At 38.6% G+C, this 18846-nt stretch overlaps 2 protein-coding genes across 3 annotated transcripts in view; one reads left to right on the top strand and one right to left on the bottom strand.

Moving 5' to 3' along the window:
* Positions 1-18539, top strand: part of GALK2 (galactokinase 2) — a 202218-nt gene extending 183679 nt beyond the window's left edge. The window contains exons 9-11 of one of the 2 annotated variants that reach the window (XM_044665181.1): positions 4123-4324; positions 13865-14077; positions 18422-18539. In XM_044665181.1, coding sequence (XP_044521116.1) covers positions 4123-4324; positions 13865-14072 — 410 coding nt within the window. In that variant the 3' untranslated portion in view covers positions 14073-14077; positions 18422-18539. Of the gene's footprint in view, positions 1-4122; positions 4325-13864; positions 14386-18421 lie in introns of those variants that run through there. The other variant, XM_044665180.1, reaches the window with a different exon arrangement.
* Positions 14463-18846, bottom strand: part of FAM227B (family with sequence similarity 227 member B) — a 336182-nt gene continuing 331798 nt past the window's right edge. The window contains exons 12-14 of the mRNA XM_044660052.1: positions 17742-17816; positions 16716-16785; positions 14463-14646 (exon numbers count right to left, since the gene is read on the bottom strand). Of these exons, the coding sequence (XP_044515987.1) occupies positions 14464-14646; positions 16716-16785; positions 17742-17816 (328 nt within the window). The 3' untranslated portion in view covers position 14463. The remainder of the gene's footprint in view (positions 14647-16715; positions 16786-17741; positions 17817-18846) is intronic.

The following is an 18846-nucleotide window of genomic DNA, read 5'->3' as shown; positions in this document are numbered from 1 at the left end:
GAGTTACTACTGTTTGTTGGTGATTTATCAGAATGGGTGAGCAATGGAAATCTGTCATGCACCTCTTTCAGCTATACCCTAGCAGCATCCTTGTTGGAAATTCTGGGTCATGAAAGAATTGTTTTACCAGGATAGGATGTTTGGAGGACTGTTATTACAAGTGTGATAGTGTGGAAATGGTACTGGATATAGAAAGAGAGGAGGATCTGGGTTGGAGTCTTGGTTTCCCCACTTATTTATTACCTTGAAATCTTGGGGAAAAAATTTTTTTTCTCTGAGATTCCATGTCTTCACCTGTAAAATGCAGAGTGGAGTTGGTGATCTCTAAGATTCCTTTCTATATCAAATCAGCTGGGATGCTCTGATAAAACCTAGGCACATCCCTGCTTTCTGTGGGGTGCTATTATCTGCTCTGAGGAAATCTGACCCATTCCTTGTCTAGGTTGAGTCTTAGGACTGAACTCTAGACAGCTGATTCTTGAACTTGAGGAATTTTGAATGAAAACCAGAGGCTTACTCTTGGTTGGAAATGCATACAAAGTTGCTCTAAAGTTTACTTGGGCATAGTGTTCTAAGTGCAGTGTCTAAAACTGTGTCTTGAGGGTACACAACACCCTCTCTGCCTCCCACACCCAATAATTCTTTGCTAAACTATGTGTCACTTTCTTACAGTGTCTTGGGCACTGTGCAGCTGGCCTAGTCAGAGACTTTGAAACTGTCTTCATCTATAAGAATTTTTTTAAATCTTTTAAACCCTTAACTTCTGTGTATTGGCTCCTAGGTGGAAGAGTGGTAAGGGTGGGCAATGGGGGTCAAGTGACTTGCCCAGGGTCACACAGCTGGGAAGTGTCTGAGGCTGGATTTGAACCTAGGACTTCCCATCTTTAGGCCTGACTCTCAATCCACTGAGCTACCCAGCTGCCCCATCTATAAGAATTTTTAAGGGGGAAAAAACTCCTCCAAATAAACCAGCGACTCTGTGGCCTAGCCTTTGATTAGGGGAGGTAAAGCCATTTAAGAATAAACTGAAACATATGTTATCTTTAAAGTTGGCATCTTATAAATTTAGCCTGAAACTTAATTAAAAAGAAAAAGCCCAAACCAGAAAATCCACACATGCTGTTTTAATGGCAATTGCTTGGGGAAGTCATCTCCTTTCCCTTTGGACCCCTTTATTTGTGTCTATGCAGGTAGCATCCTTCAGACCCTTGTTATGTGCAATTTATCCACCCGTATTGTGCTTGTACATAATTATTTGCATCTTGTCTCCCCCATTGCATTGTGAGCTCCTTGAAGGCAGGGATTGTCCTTTGCCTTTTGTATCTCCGGTGCTTAACACACTGTGGCACATAGTGAGTGCTTCCTAAATGTCTGTTGATTGACCCCGAGTTCTCAGAATGAGAGAAAGACAGGAGAGATTGATCTTAAAAGACTGATGGGAATTTTCTATACATTCTCTTATCCTTACAACAAAACTGTGAGAAATAAATGCTATTGTTGTATTCATTTGACTGATGAGGAAATTGAAACTGAAAGAAATGGAGTGATTTTCCCATGGTTATGGAGTATTTGAGCAGAATCTGAACCCCAGTCTCCCTGTCTCCAAGTAATAATCATCATAGCTAACATTTATATAGCAACTACCGTGTACTGGTGCTTAGTGCTTTGCAGATATGATCTTATTTGATCCTCACAACATCCCTGGGAGCTAGAGGGCTAGAAAACTGAGACAGAGGTTAAATGACTTGACCAGGGCCACATAACTAGTAGTACATGGCTGAGGTCAAATTTGAACTCAGGGCTTCCTAGCTCTAGAGCCTGCTGCCGATTAGCTGGGATAGAAGACTCAGTCCAAGGCAGGCAGGAGAAAAAGCCGGGGTGAAGTCCAAGTGTTATTGTTCAAGGACTCACTCGAATGTCAGGTTAAGGCATGGTGGAGGTCTCTTCTCACATAGCTGGTAAGGATGACCAATTTACTTACCTTCATTGTGGCAAGTTGTTTGCTGTCATTGGATGTGTAGTTTTTTCTTTTGATTATCTCTTTGCACTAGTGCTGTGTCATTTGGAGTGATATTCAATTGCAGACCTTCCCTGATATATGCAAACTCATTTTTGTTGTTAGTCATTTTTCAGTCCTATCTGATTCTTCATGACCCCATTTTAGGGTTTTCTTGGCAAAGATCTTGGAATGCTTTGCCATTTCCTTCTCCAGCACATTTTACAGATGAGGAAACTGAGGCAAGCAAGGGTAAGGGACTTAAGTGTCCAGGGTCACCCAGCTTATAAGTATCTGAGACCAGATTTAAACTTAGGAAGGTGAAGCCTTCCTGACTCCAGGCTCAGGGCTCTAAACACTGTGTGTGCTGCCTACTTGCCTATAAACTCTCATTTCCAAGGAATCTTTGCAAATGGCTTCTCCCTTTCCTCCTCCTCTTCAGCTCTCTCCCCTGCCTCTGTGGCAATGAATACCTTATGAAGACCTGGGGCTTTAAGAGAATCCTTTGACCAGACCTGTGGCACCTGACCGGGGCTCCTAGGACGCTGCCCTCTGGCCAGTCTTAAAGTATATTTTTAGTTAGTTCTAGGCCAGCTCATGTGGGCTGGCCTAGAAAGCTAACCTGCCATCTCTGGAAACCATTTATAGCATTGTTGGTGACATGGGGTGGGGTAGGTTGGGATGTCTTTCAAATTCCAAATAACTGTGTGCCTTACAAAGGAACTTTTAGAATCAAACTCATTTGTAAGCTGGGGATTTCTGGTGTGTTGGGGCTGTCTTTCCTGTTCCCTAGAACTCTTCTGCCTACAGTGTTCCTTGAAAGCCCAGACCTGACTTGGACTTGTTACTGGTTTTTCCACCCTAACACATTCATACTTATTGGTGGGTTTGGATTAAACTTAAAAGCTCATGGAAATGTGAGCCATTAATGTTATTATATATTTACATGCATATTTGAGAGCATATGTTTATAGAGACATATATATGGGAGTAACCAGTCGGTCAGTCAGATGCGTTTCCCGAAGGCCATTCCCCAGGACAGCACCATGGCCACAGAAAGAGGTAGTTAGTGGAATGATGGGAGATGCCAACTGTTGGGGAGACTCAAGTAGATTTAAATGAGCAAGATCCCTTTGAAAAACTAGTCCATGAGTTGAAAATAGCAGTTTCTCCATTTAATGTACTTTGGCTGAAGTGAAAGTAATAATGACAATGCCTAATGTTCATCTTAATATCTTCAGCCTCTCACAATGCTTTATGGAAATTCTGTCCTATGATCCTCACAGCCACTCTGTGAGGCAACATTGCTGTCGTGTTTGTAGGTAAGGAGTTTTAGAGCCAAGTATGCAGTTACCGTTCACTCAGACATACATGACAGCTGTATGCCCCGGCAATCTGGCTCAGCACCACATATGCCCCAGCATCCTGCTCCACGGGCTAAAAACCTGTAAGTGCTTAAAGAGTTATTGCCCTCGAATTCTTGGTTTAGACATAGGGAAATATGGTGGCTTTTGGGGAGGCTGAAGCTGAGGGATAGCTTGAATTCCAGGGTTCTTTTTTTTTAACCCTTACCTTTTTTCTTAGAATCAATAGGATGTGTTGGGCCCCAAGCCAGAGGAGTGGTAAGGACTAGGATATAGGGGTTAAGTGACTTGCCAGGGTCGCTCAGTTAGGAAGTGTCTGAGGCCAGATTTGAACCCAGGACCTCCTCCCATCTCTGGGCCCAACTCTCAGTCCACTTGAGTCACCCAGCTGCCCCCTAAACTTTTAATTTTATAGAAGAAATAGAAGCCAAGAGACATGAATTAACTTGTTCAAGGTCACACAAATGGAAAAAACGCATTTTAGAATAATTCGTAGAAGCTGCAGAATAATTTGTTATTCAATTGTGTGTATATATATATGTACACATATATATATATACTTCTCCTACTGACTGATCAAATTTTAAGAATGTCTTCTTTGGCTAGGAATAGTTGCCTTGTTGAAACAGAGGCAGAACAGCAGGGTTGGTAAAGTAAGAAGACAGAAATAGATGCCCTCTGATGATTATATTTTTATGGGCCCTTGGGATGGGGCTCTGTGACTATTTCTAACCACGTCTCCCCCCTTTTTTTTAAACTAAGTACTCCTCTTCAAGTTGTACCAGCGTGCAAAGCATGTGTTTAGTGAGGCAGCCAGAGTGCTACAGTTTAAGAAGATTTGTGAGGAAGCACCTGCCAATTCTATCCAGCTGTTGGGAGACCTAATGAACCAGAGTCATGTGAGCTGTAGGACCTTGTATGAGTGCAGCTGTCCCGAGCTGGATCGGCTGGTGGATATCTGTCGGTAAGTCTGATGGGGAAGGGGAGGAGAAGATGGGGCATCTTGAGAACAAGTTTAAAATGTATATTCATCTTTCAAAGGGAAGAAAGTGATTCCCAAGCTTGTGCTTAATGAATGGCTTCCTGGGACATTCTCCAGCTGAGATCAGTTCTCTCTGATAGCTGACAAATTTTAAAGAACGAAAGATTCCTTTAATGGCTACACAATTCCCCCCTGGTCCAGGGTCAACTCTTCTTTGAAATCTCTATCATAAATAACTCTTTATTTTCATGTGTTTAGATCTTTCACATAGGCCATAGTAGCATTTTTTCAAACCTTTTCACAATTCACTTTTTGAAGACATCAGGCTGAATGTGTCTTAATCTGCACAGCTCTTGGCCCGCCCTCAAACTCATTGGCTTTCTCTGACTCTTTCTGAAATTCTCTTGTAAAAAAGCAGAGAATCATGGCATGACTAAGATAGTCAGGTCTCCTAGGGATTGCGATTTTTCTGTTTGAATTTGAGACCCTTTGACTGGGAAGAAAATAAGTAAGCAGTACTTATAAAAGGGTCAGGTGAGACACCAAGTCTTGTAAAAGTCAGATTTTTTTTTTGTGAATTGCTTTGTGCTTTACAAGCAGTGAACCTGTTAACAAGTTGGGCCTGTTGACTAAGAAAGACAGAAGTGACCTGGAGAGAACAGAAAGTGAAATCCAGGGAGCTTTCAAATGGCTGGGTGAATGTCATTTCCATTGTGAGAACAGAATAAAGTGCTGCATGTAATTAATAAGGAAAATACAATTAAGCACTTGGCGCCGGTGGTTTGCCTCATCCATTGCCACAGAGCCAGCATGGAAAGATTAAACTGAATGGTTCAGATGCTCATAAACCATATGTGGAACCCAACCTGTTGGGAGACTTTGCCCAGTATTAATGAACCCCTCTGCTGACGTCAGTGTTTGTTCTCCAATTGCGGAAGAGGCTTCCGGAGTTTGCTTTATTGTAGGGACTATTTTGTGAAAATATGAGGGGCATAGGAATGGGAGGAGACAAATGATTTTCAGGGCTTCAAGGAAAAGATGTGGAACAGTTTGCACATTAGTTCAGTTGGACAAATGGGTGGGGGAACAGTGAGGAAAGGTTTTTCCCCTTTTGTTTCTGATGAAACATAGTTGAGTAGATGTTAGTTTTAGAAACACATGTTGTTTCCCCTTAGAGAAGATTAGTTTTTTGAGAGCAGGGACTTTTTCATTTTTGTCTTTATATCTCCAGTTCCTAACAGAGTACCTGCATGTAGTGTTTATTGTTTGAATTAATTCTTTCACTTAGAAACCAGAAAAACCAAGATCTTTTCAATCCATTCTTGAGATTTTTCCTTCCTTTATCCTTAAAAGGAAAAAAAAAAAAAAAAAGGAAGGGGCAGCGAGGTTGCTCAGTGGAAGAGAGCCAGACATTGTCTAAGCCCTTATAGCTCTTCTGCCTTGGAACTGATACCTGGTATCCATTCTAAGGCTGAAGGTAGGGGTTTTAAAAAAATGAAACTTCTCTGAGTTATAAAAGAATTATATATATATGTACTTTTCTCCTATTTCTTCCTGACCTTTATAAGATGAATCAATTAGCCATTTAGTAATTATTTATTAAGTAATTACTATAATATACTAGGCACTGTTACCATTATTATTCACTCTTGGTAGTGGTTTGCAGATGAACTAGGCCTTTGCTAGAGAAGCGGGTTTAGAAAATGCCCCTTTTCTTAAAGAATGGAAGTAGAAGACCATAAACTACAGCTAAGGGAAAGGGAGTGATTTTTTTTCCCCCAAAGTTACAAAAAAGGGAAATGAAAAATATTTAAAAAGTGGAAAGGTATTCCTTTTGTTGTTGTTGTTGCCTCTTTGGGAAATCAATTACCAAGTATCAAAATTAGTTTTTACTCACTCCTCTGATGAACATATAAAGATTTACTGTCACAGATATGCTATGTTTGGCTGAGTTTGGCCATCTGACACTTTTATTTCTGGGAGAGCTAATGGCCTCATCGCTGTCACCATAGTCATCAGTCAGATGATAGCCCAGGGCTTCTGGTATGTATGGCCTAAACACACATTGGATGTTTCCCAGAGAAGAGACATGAGTGTCAGACACACATGCAGAGTAGAACAGAAGTGAAGGGTTGAATGACATGTCTAATAGGGTAATTTGTATCATATAAAAGGGGCAGGTCACAGCAAAGCTTTAAAAAACAAAATAAAACTTAGGACATTCATTTAATTGTGTTACCACTTTGGGAGGAGATGGTACGGATGGAAGTAAGAATAAGATAAAAGGATTGTGAAGAATGAAAGTAGGAAAAATTCAATTAAACTGGGACAATTTATTGTGTCCTTGCTATGTCCTAGGCACTTCACTAGATTTTGGGATACAAAGAATAGATAGAGAAGGAAAAGACAGTTTAGTAAGAGCTCGCATGTGTGTAGTTAAGCGTTACAGTTTACAAATCACTTTTCCTCCAAAGCTCTGTGAAGGAGGAGAAGCAAGTACACTTTATAGTCAGAAAACTGAAGATTGGAGAAGTTAAATAACTTGTTGATTTTCACATGATAAGTACTGAATCAGAAGCTCAAAAGCCAAGTCTTTCTAGTCACAAGTCCAGTCCTCTAAAAGAAGAAAAGGTTATTCAAGTCATTATTTTCTTGGAAGCTATTCCTCACCAGCTGCCTTCCTGGTCTTAGTCTGAAGCAATGCTTCTAACCCTTTTCCTTAGGCAGTCTAATAACACTGAAGGATCTCTTCCAGTGACAGTGGAGTTTTTTATAAGCATAAACCAAAATAACATAGAATTACAAGGGAAGCTACTTATATTGAAATAGCTATCAAATTAAAAAAATGCTCTTTCACTCAAGTTTCAGAATCCCTGGTCTTATGGAAAGAATGATAGATCTTATGTCAGAAGACCTGGGTTCTCATTCTACCTCTTCTACTCTAAGACCTTGGGCAATTTGCTTAACATTTCTGTTCCAGAGTTTCCTCATCTGTAAAATAAGGTGGTTGGACCAGGTGATCTTTTAGATCTGTAACAAATCTAAAAGCCTGTGATCCCCTATAACATCTCCAGGCCCAGCCTACCTACTTGACTCTGAAGGCCTAAACCCAAACTATGCCCCATTGACCTGCCACTGATGTTTGAAATTCAGTCTACCTTTAGTGTTTCTAGTACAAACTTGTTCCTTTCTCTTCTGTTCATTTTGAATGTAACCATCTTCTTAACTAGGTTCATCATTGCAGTAACTAAGAGTGGAAAAGATTTCTAAATCCCCTGGGAATGCAATGCTCCCATAGCGGATGGCCCTGGCCTCTCTCTTCACTGGTTTCAGCTCCCTCAAGTCTCCAGGGCCCGGCTTTGGCCTTCAAAGCAGAAGTGGAAGGAATCCCAGGGATGTGACTGAAAGCTTGAGTTTATTCTTTTTGGCGATGCTTGTGTTGGAATGACTATTGCCCTTGGGACTAAGATTACCCCACAGTTCAGAAATGAGGCCTAGAGGAACTTAAGATCTGCTATCATTTTGGTATTATATAGGGTTGACTAATTCCTTGGTATACTGAAAGGAAGAGAGATCTCCCACAAATATGAAACCTGAACAACCTGTTGTGTGACCCTGTCAGAAAGAAAAGAGAAGAGCACCTGAGTATTTGCCATACTTGTTAGGATAACCTTTTATCACCTTGAAGAGAATTACTTAGGAGAGAATCTAAAGAAAAAAGGTCAGAGGGAGGAAAAATGCACATTTTAAATATGACTTTTTATTAGAAAATTTTAATTATCAGTAACAAAGTTGAATAATGAAGGAATCATAATGGACTTCTTTTAAATGAACTGAAAACATGTAAATTTCATAAGAATAGTTAAATGTTAAAAAAGAATTGATTGACAATACAAGAACTTGAAGCTAAGTCAATTATATCTGTACTACCACTTATTGGTCATATGCTTACTTCAATCCCATTCTGAAAAGAATTGTTTTGGTTTTACTTGAGAAACACATTCACATATTTAATACCAATTTTGACACTTGTTGAAATTAGAGAGGATTTACTGCCACGTTGTTTCCTAAGTTATTAAGAAAGTTGAATGACAAATTTTTATGGAACCCATTTCAAGTAATGGACCAGCAAAGTTTAAATGAGTTAAGTTGCTATATGTATCCTGAAAAAGTCTTGCTTCTGACCAATTTTGTGGCCTTTTTTTCTCTTGCCTACATGAATCACCTTACCTTTCCATTTTTGAATTGAGGTGAGCAGTTTGTATAGCTACAGGTACTTGATTTCATTTGGATCTGAAAGCTGGCTCTTCTCTGACCAGAAGAAGAGGGAATCTATGTTGGCCATGCTTTGGGGGCACTGACAGTTTGTTACTATTTGGTCCATCTTCTTTGTTTTCAAATGAGAACTTGCTTCATACTTTTTTTTTTTAAACCCTTGTACTTCGGTGCATTGTCTTATAGGTGGAAGATTGGTAAGGGTGGACAATGGGGGTCAAGTGACTTGCCCAGGGTCACACAGCTGGGAAGTGGCTGAGGCCGGGTTTGAACCTAGGACCTCCTGTCTCTAGGCTTGGCTCTCACTCCACTGAGCTACCCATCTGCCCCCATACTTTAGGAAATATAAAAGTTGACCACTTTTTATTTTACCTTTTCTTTTCTAATTAGTCAAACAGATTAAAGAATGTGTTCGTTAAACCCTGGTGATAGGAGCATAGATTTAGCATTAGAGGGGGCCTTGAGAAACTGGTTCAGTGTCCTCATTTAACAGAGGAAGAAATGAATGTCTCGGGCTATAAATTAGCTGAGATCCCACATTCAAACCCAGGTCCCCAATCATGGGGCAGAGTAACAAGTTGTGTATTCAAGCCCAGACACTGTTCTTTTCTACCTGAGTAACCTTGTTTAGATTGCTATATCTCTTTGAACATCAGTTTCTTTATCTGTAAAATGGTTTAGGGCAGCGATGGGCAAACTTTTTAAAGAGGGGCCAAAGGAAAGGAAATGCTCCTCTGTCAGTCTGTTTCTAAGGCAACTCTTTTGAAGTTTCATTGTATTATATCCTACTCATTGTATTCATCAGATTTGGAATAGTGTTGCACAGCTGGATAGAACATTTCAGGGGGCCACATCTGGCCCGCAGGCCGTAGTTTGCCCATCACTGGTTTAGGGGGTAGTGTTAAATGTTCTTCAAGATCTGAGCCCTAACTTTATGATCTCAGAATCCAAGGTTCTTTACATTCCATCACACAAGTGTTTATTAATGAGGGACTTCTTTGGGAAAGGCACAATTACTTCTTCACTGTATTCATGACTTTGCAAAACTAGAAGTTTTTCTTGGGTTATTTGTACTGGCTGCTTAACAATGGCTAGTCATTGGCAGTACCTTATGGTGTAGGAGGAAGAAGGAATCATTTGTTGCAGTCCCACTTCCCTCATTTACTTCAGACTTTGATTTTTATGAACTCTTCATGGTGTTTTTTCAACCCCTTCTACATTACTTCCCATTGAGCAATCACAGACATCAAAGTGGGTTTTTTGGGGGGGTTCAGGAGGCTTATAGTTTGGGTTTTCATAATTCTTATTCTGCCTCCCTGACTTGCAATAGCTCAAGAGATACATTTAACATTTTATTAGTTCCTAGAGGGAAAAAAATCTTCCAAAAATTACAAGACATGTTTTAATTTGCTCCTTGGTCTTTCTTAAAATAAATCTTGTTTCTTTGTTTGGTGATTTTTGGCAACATTCTTTATGTTTCCAGAAGGACTCAGGAAAACTAGAATAACACCAAAGATTGGGGATTTGAGTATATCTGGATGGGCATGTATGTGCCCATGCCCATGGATATAGACTCCAGCTCCTCATTGCTAGAGCAAACTCTTGATTTGTGGACACAAGTGCCAGCAATTGAAGTGCACTAGTCATATTTATAGGCACACTTATCATGCTTACTTTTGGAAATTTGATTCCTGATGATTTGGGTTCATGAGGTCTTCTTGCCTTCCATCCAGTTCATTTTAAGTCTTTTGCAGGGCAGTCATGGGTCAATTTGAAGGGGCTGAGGGAAACTATCAGGATTTGTATTTACCTGAAACATCTTCAACCTCTTGTTGAAAAAACTGGCACCCAGCAGAACAGACCTCCCAGTAAGACTACTTTGGTTTCTAGTTTCAGCCAGGTTCAAAGTAACATGAAGGCACTGTTTTTGGTGAAAATTTCAGCCTCCAGCATTGAGATACAACTCAAATCAGAAAGAGAAACCATGCCATCCAAAATGTGTGTGTATTTCTGTGTGTGTTCAGAGTATCTAATAGAAGGTGAGGATGTGGTTCTTACAGAACTAGGGCAAATGATTTGAAGGAAAAACTAGAATCTCATTTGGGGTCGGGGAGCCAACATTTCAGTGTTTTTACTTCAGTTTTTCTTGCATCATCCTCCACAATGAGCTCTGCTTGGACATTAGTATGACCTTTAGACTATCCCTCTTCTATAGTTCTTATCTCTTACTCTCCATATAAATCTGGATCCTCTGAGGCTTTTAAAAAAAACCTTTACCTTCTGTCTTAGAATCAATACTAAGTATAGGTTCCCAGGCTGGTGAGTGTTTAGGACAATTGAGGCTGTATCTTGCCCAAGGTCACATAGCTAGGAAGTGCCTGAGGCCACATTTGAACCTAGGACACTTATCACCAGGTCTGGCTTTGAGGCTTTTGAAAATATGTTAGATTTTATTGTCAGGGCAAGTTAGCCCATTAAGAGAGAAATAAACCTGACATACTTTGTATTGGGAACTTCTACTTCAACTCAGATTCCAGGTTTGAAACCGCTCCTAAATGATGGTAACTGGAACCAGCCCATGACTCTCAGCTGTTTAATTAGCCAGTTACATCCAAGGTAGGGACATTTTATCAGGTGGGACCCAAACCTATGACTGGGCAGCTCAAGAAGGCCCCAATGAGTAAAGATGTGAACCCATTGTGTCCATTACTTTCTGACTGGAGAGATTTTTGTATAAAGGAAACTTGCATTTTCCTTATGGAAATTCCTTTTTAAAATGAGAGCACTTAATAACCTATACTTTTATGACAGATTCAGTAAGAATCAAGGTCATCTACTCTACAGGACTGTTGATTTATATCAAAAATGAAAATAACAACAATAATAATAGCAAAATGTTTAACAGATGTTATCCCATTTGGTCCTCTCAAGCCCTCCCCCACCCCCCAAATGATGTAGATGCTATTATTATCCACACTGTATTTATGAAGAGAGTGAAGGAATTCGTGAGATTAAATGACTTGCCCTTCATCACACAATTAATAAATATCTGAGGCGGGATTTGAACTTGGCTCTCCCTGTCTCCAAGTCTAGCTATTAAGCACAGTGCTAGGCAATGGGGATTTTTGTATTGGACAAATTAAATGGGCTCTACCCTCAAGAAACTCAATTAAAGAAGCTCTCTTAAGGAGAGGAGACAACATGTACACATAGAATAAATATAGAGTAATTGGAGGTCACTAGCAGTTGGTGGGAACAGAACAAGTCATATGGAAGATTACATGAGCTGAGTATTGAAGGAAATGAGGGCTTCTCAAAGGCAGAGGTAAGGACAAAGTAAATTCTAGGCATGACAGACAGCCATTGTAGAGAATATGGAATGTTGTAAATGAGGAACAGTAAGAAGGCCAGTTTGACTGGACAGAAAGGTGTGAAGGGGAGTGTCTTAAGAATACCGATTGTTTCATTCAATTGTATTAATATCCTTAACACTGAGATGGTATATAGTCTATGTTTAATAAATACTTAGGATTAATAAGTGTAGAAAGTTAGGTGGGTAGAAAGTTAGGTGGGAATCAGTGTCTTAAGACCTTTAAATGTACCAAAAAAAGGGAATGTAAAAATAAAACTAATATAGCCAAGTTAGTTGGAAAACATTTTTAGACAGTTTCTTGGCTAGAGGTCTCATATGTAAAATAGAGAACTCAAATATATAAGAATATGAGTTATTCCCCAGTTGATAAATGGTGAACTGATATGTACAGAGAGTTTTTGGGGGTAAAGAAATCAAAGCTATATATAACTATATGAAAAAATGCTCTAAATTATTATTGATTTGAGAAATGCACATCAAAACAACTCTGAGATATCATCTCACAACCATCAGATTGGCTAAAATAATAAAAGGGCAAAATGACCAGTGTTGGAAGGGATATGGAAAAATGGAGATGCTAATACATTGTTGGTAGAACTGTGAATTGATCCAACAATTTTGTAGAGCAATCTGGAATTTTGCACAAACTATTCTCTCTATATACCCTTTGAACTAGCAATATAACAATTTAGGTTTATTTCTTAAGGTTATCAGGGAAAAAAGAAAAGAACCTATATGTTCTAAAATATAGTAGCTCTCTTTGTGATGGCAAAGAACTGGAAATGAAAGAGATGCTTGTCAATTGGGGAATGGCCAAACAAATTGTGGCATATAATTTTAATGAAATATTACTGTGCCATAAGAATTGACATACAGGTTAATTTTGGAAAAACATGGAAAGACATTCATGAAATTATTAAGAGTGAAATGAGCAGAACCAAGAGAACACAGCCACAGAAATATTTGAAGAATACCTATGTCTACCTCCAGAGAAAAAAACTAATGAATAGAAAAAAGTCAAGACATAATTTTATATACACATATATATCTTTTTTGTCAAATAATGCCTTCTCTAATGGGGAGAAGGAAGGAAAGGAGGGAGGTAACTGGGTATTTTAATGTAACAGATAAATAAATAAACCAATAAGCTTATATTTTTAAAAATGACCTTTAAATGTCTGAGGAATTTGTCTTTAAATAAGTTTATAGAGTGGCAAAAGGGCACCGATTTGAATTCAAATCTAGCCTCAGACACTTACTAGCTATATGACTCTGGGCAAGTCACTTAAACCTTTTTTCCTCAGTTACCTCTTGTGTAAAATGAGTTAGAGAAGGAAATGACAAACCACTCCAATATCTTTGGGGTCACAGAGAGTTGAAAGGAATGAAACAATTGAACAACAATAACAGAGTAACAGATCTTGAGAACAAAGGGGGAAAAAATACCTTCCCCTGAAGAAATCTTTTTTGAAGGCATTTGGGCTTTCAATTGTGATATGATATCACTTCTGACTATGTAGGTATGAATGTTCTTTGTGTTTGTTTGCAACTCAGTCTTCACCTTTTTCTCTCCCCTTTCCCTCTCAGGATAGCACTTTTGATGGCAGGCCTACAGAATATTAAGACTAGAAAGACTCTTTTTAAGAGTTGATGAAAGCCATGGCCTTGCTGACAGCCAGTGCCAGCCCAAGCTAGGGACTAACTTTAGTTACAGAATGGCTCAAGTTCTTTAACCTTCCCAAATGCTGAAGTACATATATATATATATATATTTTCTTCTGAGAATTTGACCAGCCATCGATGTTCTTGTGTCTGAATACAAATCACTCTTGTTTTAATTGACAGTTTCTAAATTTTTCTTCTTATTATTGTAGGCAGTTTGGGGCTCAAGGGTCACGACTGACTGGAGCAGGATGGGGAGGCTGCGCTGTGTCATTGGTACCTACTGACAAGTTGCCTGACCTTCTAGCAAATGTGCAAAAGGCTTATTACCAAAGCAAGAAGGGAAGGTTAGCTGTGGAGAAGCCGTGTCTTTTTGCTACCAAACCTGGAGGTGGAGCTTTGGTTTTCCTTGAGGCCTAAACAATGTAAGAATTGCAGAGAAACTATTTAGGGCATTTAGGAACTGGCAGGACTTCCTATGCCATGGTAAATTAATTCCCTTTCTGTTTTCTATTATGGTGAATGTTTGCTATTATAAAGATATATTTCCAAAGAAAATTGTTGAAAGCTTTCTGCACTTTATAATGAACACTTTTTTCCCTTTTAAAAATGTTTGTTACAAATAATGGCCAAGATAGACCTTTTAATGACTGATGATTTAGTGAACCTTAGCAATGTGAAAATGTCAGAGATTAAAAAGATCAGTGGTGCAAATAAAAACATGTATATCTCATATGTTTTTGCTTTCTCCCTTCCATCATTGACACCAAGATGTGTTGGAAAGTGAGTTAGATTTATTATTATAATTAAACTAAAGCCATGAAATGCCTAAACTTTTTTGGTCATCTGACTTTTTCTCCTCCTGAATCTCCTCTTCCTCCTCATAATGACGACGCAAGGTAGGTAGACAAGCAAAATAAGGAATTGAGGCTACAGCTCCAGCAACAACTTCCGATGGTGTCCTGCTTATTGCAGCCTTTTTTTGTACTTCACGCTGTTCAGACAATAAATGGAAATATATGCAAGTACAATCAGAAGATAATCTTGGACTTTGGGGATATCAGTGTGAGATTATGCCCCTTTCCCCCACAAAAAAAATTCTAAACAGAGGTGAATGGATACATCTTTAACATGTAGCCTGGTTGAGAAAAGGTGGCACTTAGGGAATCAAGAGATCCTAGGCTTCTTTCTGAATTTGTTTTTATGATATGCTGTCATTAGTACTGCTCTCTCTGTCACTCTACAAAAGTCTGACTTTTGGTTGAGATGCTCTCAAATTGTCCATCCATATTTATACCCAGAGGAAGGTAGGAAACAGGCGTAATTATCTACATTCATACTATACCATGCCTCTTTTTGATTCCTCTGTTTCTGTCAAGCACACCACTGTCCTTCCGGTGACCTAGTTTTGCAACTTCTGAATCATCCTTGACTCCACTGCTGTCTCTTCTCCCACACCACCAATCATTTACCAATTGTTGATTCCATTGCTGTGCTCTCTTCCATTCATCATCCAACCTTCTCTCTATTCATATATTTTTTTTAAGATCATCTTGTTCAGCACCTCATCATGAAGCCTCTTAATTCAGTGGCCTTATCATTGTGGTCTGTGTTTCTTCCCTAATCCGTCCTCCACCTAGTGGCCAAGGTGCTATCCCTCATGTACAAATCTGACTGGGCCACTCTTCTGATTCCCCTTTACATCTAGAATCCTACACAGACTCCTCTGTTTGGGACTGACCCTCATCACCCGGCTCTAACCTACCTTTCCAGGTACCAGACTGCATGTTGGTCCTCCCATGTAACACTCCATCTCCTGTTTTGATGCCTTTGAATCATTGTTTCCCCAGGTCCAAAATGGCCTCTCTCCTCTTGGAGTCTCTAGTTTCCTTCAAAGCTCAGTTCAAGTACTCCTTCCTATGCATTGGACCTTTCCTGATGCACTAACTTTTAGTGCCTCTCTACATCAAAAAATCATCACTGTGACTTCATTTTGTAGCTACTATGTGTAAATATTGAATCCTCTGTGAAAATATCAGTTTCCTGAAGCCAGAGGATAATTCATTTTTGGTTTTGTATCCCTAGAACCTAATACCTAGGAAGCTTTTAATGAATGCTTATTGATTAAAAGATTACTCATCACTCTAAGTAAATCTCTGTCACTCAGCTCCATTTTCTCTTAACTGTCGCTCTAGTCTTCTTTGACTCCTTATCAGCACCCTCTTCTCCACTCTCTTGAACAAGTTTAGTTATGTGATCTATGCATCAGTAAATGATAGATATCTGTAGCTATATGGTTGAAAATGACATGAAAAGGATTATGTTTGTGCAACTGCCTGGTGAGTCTCTATACTTCTGTCAGTGATTAGAGCACAGGGGACAAAAGCTAGATCCAAGTCAAAAGGAAGATTTGGATAGGTCGTAGAAGGCATTCTGGATGTCCTGATAGCATAGACCAGCTTGACTGGAGTGTAGATAGTTTGCAGCCAGATTAGGGAAAGCCCTGACAACTGGTCATGTTTTAGGTTTGCCGGGGGTAGGCAGTAGGGAGCTAGTCTTAAGTTTTGTGCTCAAGGGAATGGTGTTTGACATATACGATAGCTAAAGTTTCCTCTTTCCTGATAATACATGATATCGTATTCTTTACTTTTAAAATAGCTCCTTAGGTATTGGAAGTCAAGGCGGGAAGTACAGGGATCATTCAGAATGACAGTCAGCATAGGAGAAGGAAAGGCAGGGGAGGCAAGAAAAGTCTAATTGAGAAAGATGTGGCTGGCTCTAAGAGAGCCATCTGAAAATCCCTGGCTGCATTTGACAGGAATTCAGCTACTGAAACCCTATCTACATTTAGCCAGCCTTAAAAAGGACAGGAGCGCTAGTTTGGCAACTCTTAAGACAAGAACTTACACTTTCAAGTCATATTTAGTGAAGCCCAAATTTAGCCACAACACCCCACTATAATTTAGACATTAGAAAGAATTCAGATTCATCTCCATTTTGAGTAGATTACATAGAAACAAAAGAGAGGGAATCCCCAAATCATATATGAAAAAGGAAACATACCAATTTCTCCAGATACTTTCTACAATCATGCATAGCTTCTTCTGGTCTCTGTTTGGCTTTTTCTTTAAAGCTAGTAGCAGAATAAAGAAAATTGAATAATAAACTACCATGACTTCATACTGACATTAAATTTGTGCTTTTAAATAGCAATGAACCATTTCTGTAGTAACATACTACTACCTTAATTCCTAAAGATTCAGGAGCTAATAAAGGGAGAATTAAGACAAAGGCAAAAAGGAGATAGAAAGGAAATATAGAGAAGGATGGTAGGCAAAGAAGAATAAGATATGAGTAGGAACTTGGGATTAGATGAAGGGTAAGAAGATAAGTATAGATATGTAATGTTGAAGATGAGGAGAAAAGGCAAAGACTCCATTTCAAAATCTAGAAAATTTCAACTCAACTGTTAGAAATTTCTGCTGTTTATTCACAAAGTGGAAACAAATTTAATTTACCAAAATTCCAAATTTAGCTTGCCAATCAGTATTTTTTCCATTAAAAATACTTTCTTTCTCTTCTCTCTCTCTCTCTCTCTCCCTCTCTCTTTTTTTTTTTTACTGACAATACTATTGGTATTTCCCCTCTTTCTTCTGACTTCTCATTGAATAGGTGGATAACATGTTTTATCAGTGGCCAGTTAATGTACTTGGCTATTGCACTGATCAACATTCTTAAGTCTTTCAAAGTTCTTTTTAAAAAAGTTTCATTACTTCATAGTTATACCTCCTATAATTTGTAAAAACAATCAAACGAGTAATTCTCCTTATTTTAAAAGAGATAATATGTTTTTTCCTGTGCAGAGGATGGAAGGAAGTAATTAACTTTACGGGTTATTCTTCCAACTCCTCTAGCTAGTCAGGGAGAAAAGAATAGAGATTGTAATGAAATTTCAAAGAAGAGTAGTAAGTAGTAAACAGAGTAGGTGATGGTGACAAAGAAATAGATTCACTTTAAATTAATGATATCAGCAAATAACTGAATTGGGTGTATTTCTGCTTAAATTTTATTAATGAATGAAAAACAAACCTTTCAAACATCCTGTTATGTTCCCGATTTTTTTGCTGAATTATTCTTATCTCTTCTTTAATATACTTGGATTCTCTGTAAAATAAATTTATTTTGGATTAAGCTTTAAAATCAGTAACTGGGAAAGGATATAGCAACAAACTGGATGTTATATTCATTTTGGAAATCTGTTTCTATAGAAACTTTATTCCTTCAAGCTACCTTTTGTAAAGCCTGAATTGATCAGATATGCCAGGAATCTTCTGTCCACTGCTGCTCTCTGTATCTCTCCCTTAAGCTTCTAAGTGACCAGGGCCAAATTCCCAGACCTTATTACTGTTCTACAGAGAGGGAGTGTGAGTGTACAGATCAAATAAGATTAGGTTCTATATATAGGAATATCTATATTCCTTGGCCATTTGGGAAAGACTTTAGACTTTGCCTACTGCTCCACTTTCTCTTGCCAAATAAATGTGTCCTTTTAGTCTCTACTGGGTCAGCAGGCTTCCTCAAATCAAAGCCTCTGAGAGATGGACATCTCCTGTCATTTAGGCCTTTCACGTTTGAATGTCCAGATCATTCATTTATAGCTATTTAAATTAAAGTTTAATTAAAAAATGTAGGCCCTAAAGCATATACTTTAAAAAAAAGTCATGCCAACTAGGCCTTTTTCTTACCAGTATTATTTCTCTATTTTTCAGCTTAAATGGAGACCAAGAGTCCCAGTACACTTCAATAATTGCTGCCAGGCCTCTTTTCTCTGAATTCCTCCCTACATTACACATGCTCCATCTGACATAATAGTATTTTCTTGTAGAGAATTTTATGCCATTTTAGATACCTAAAGGAAGAATTAACCTTTAAATCAATAAAATGATTTATAAAATTTATAAAATTTTACATAAAAATTTATAAATTTATAAAATAAAAGGCTCTAAATTTGGGACTTGAGTGTGTCTGCCTATCTTTCTATCTATCCATCTATCTATCTAATTATGTGAATTCTTTTTTTTTTGAACACTTACTTTCTGTCTTAATATCAATTCAAAGTCAGAAGAGAGGCAAGAGCAGGACAGTTGGGATTAAGTGACTTGCCTCCCAGAGTCACACAGCTAGGAAGTCACAT

This window comes from Gracilinanus agilis, chromosome 2 (genome assembly GCF_016433145.1).
Source record: "Gracilinanus agilis isolate LMUSP501 chromosome 2, AgileGrace, whole genome shotgun sequence".
NCBI lineage: Eukaryota > Metazoa > Chordata > Mammalia > Didelphimorphia > Didelphidae > Gracilinanus > Gracilinanus agilis.
This window is presented reverse-complemented; position numbering and strand designations above follow the sequence as displayed.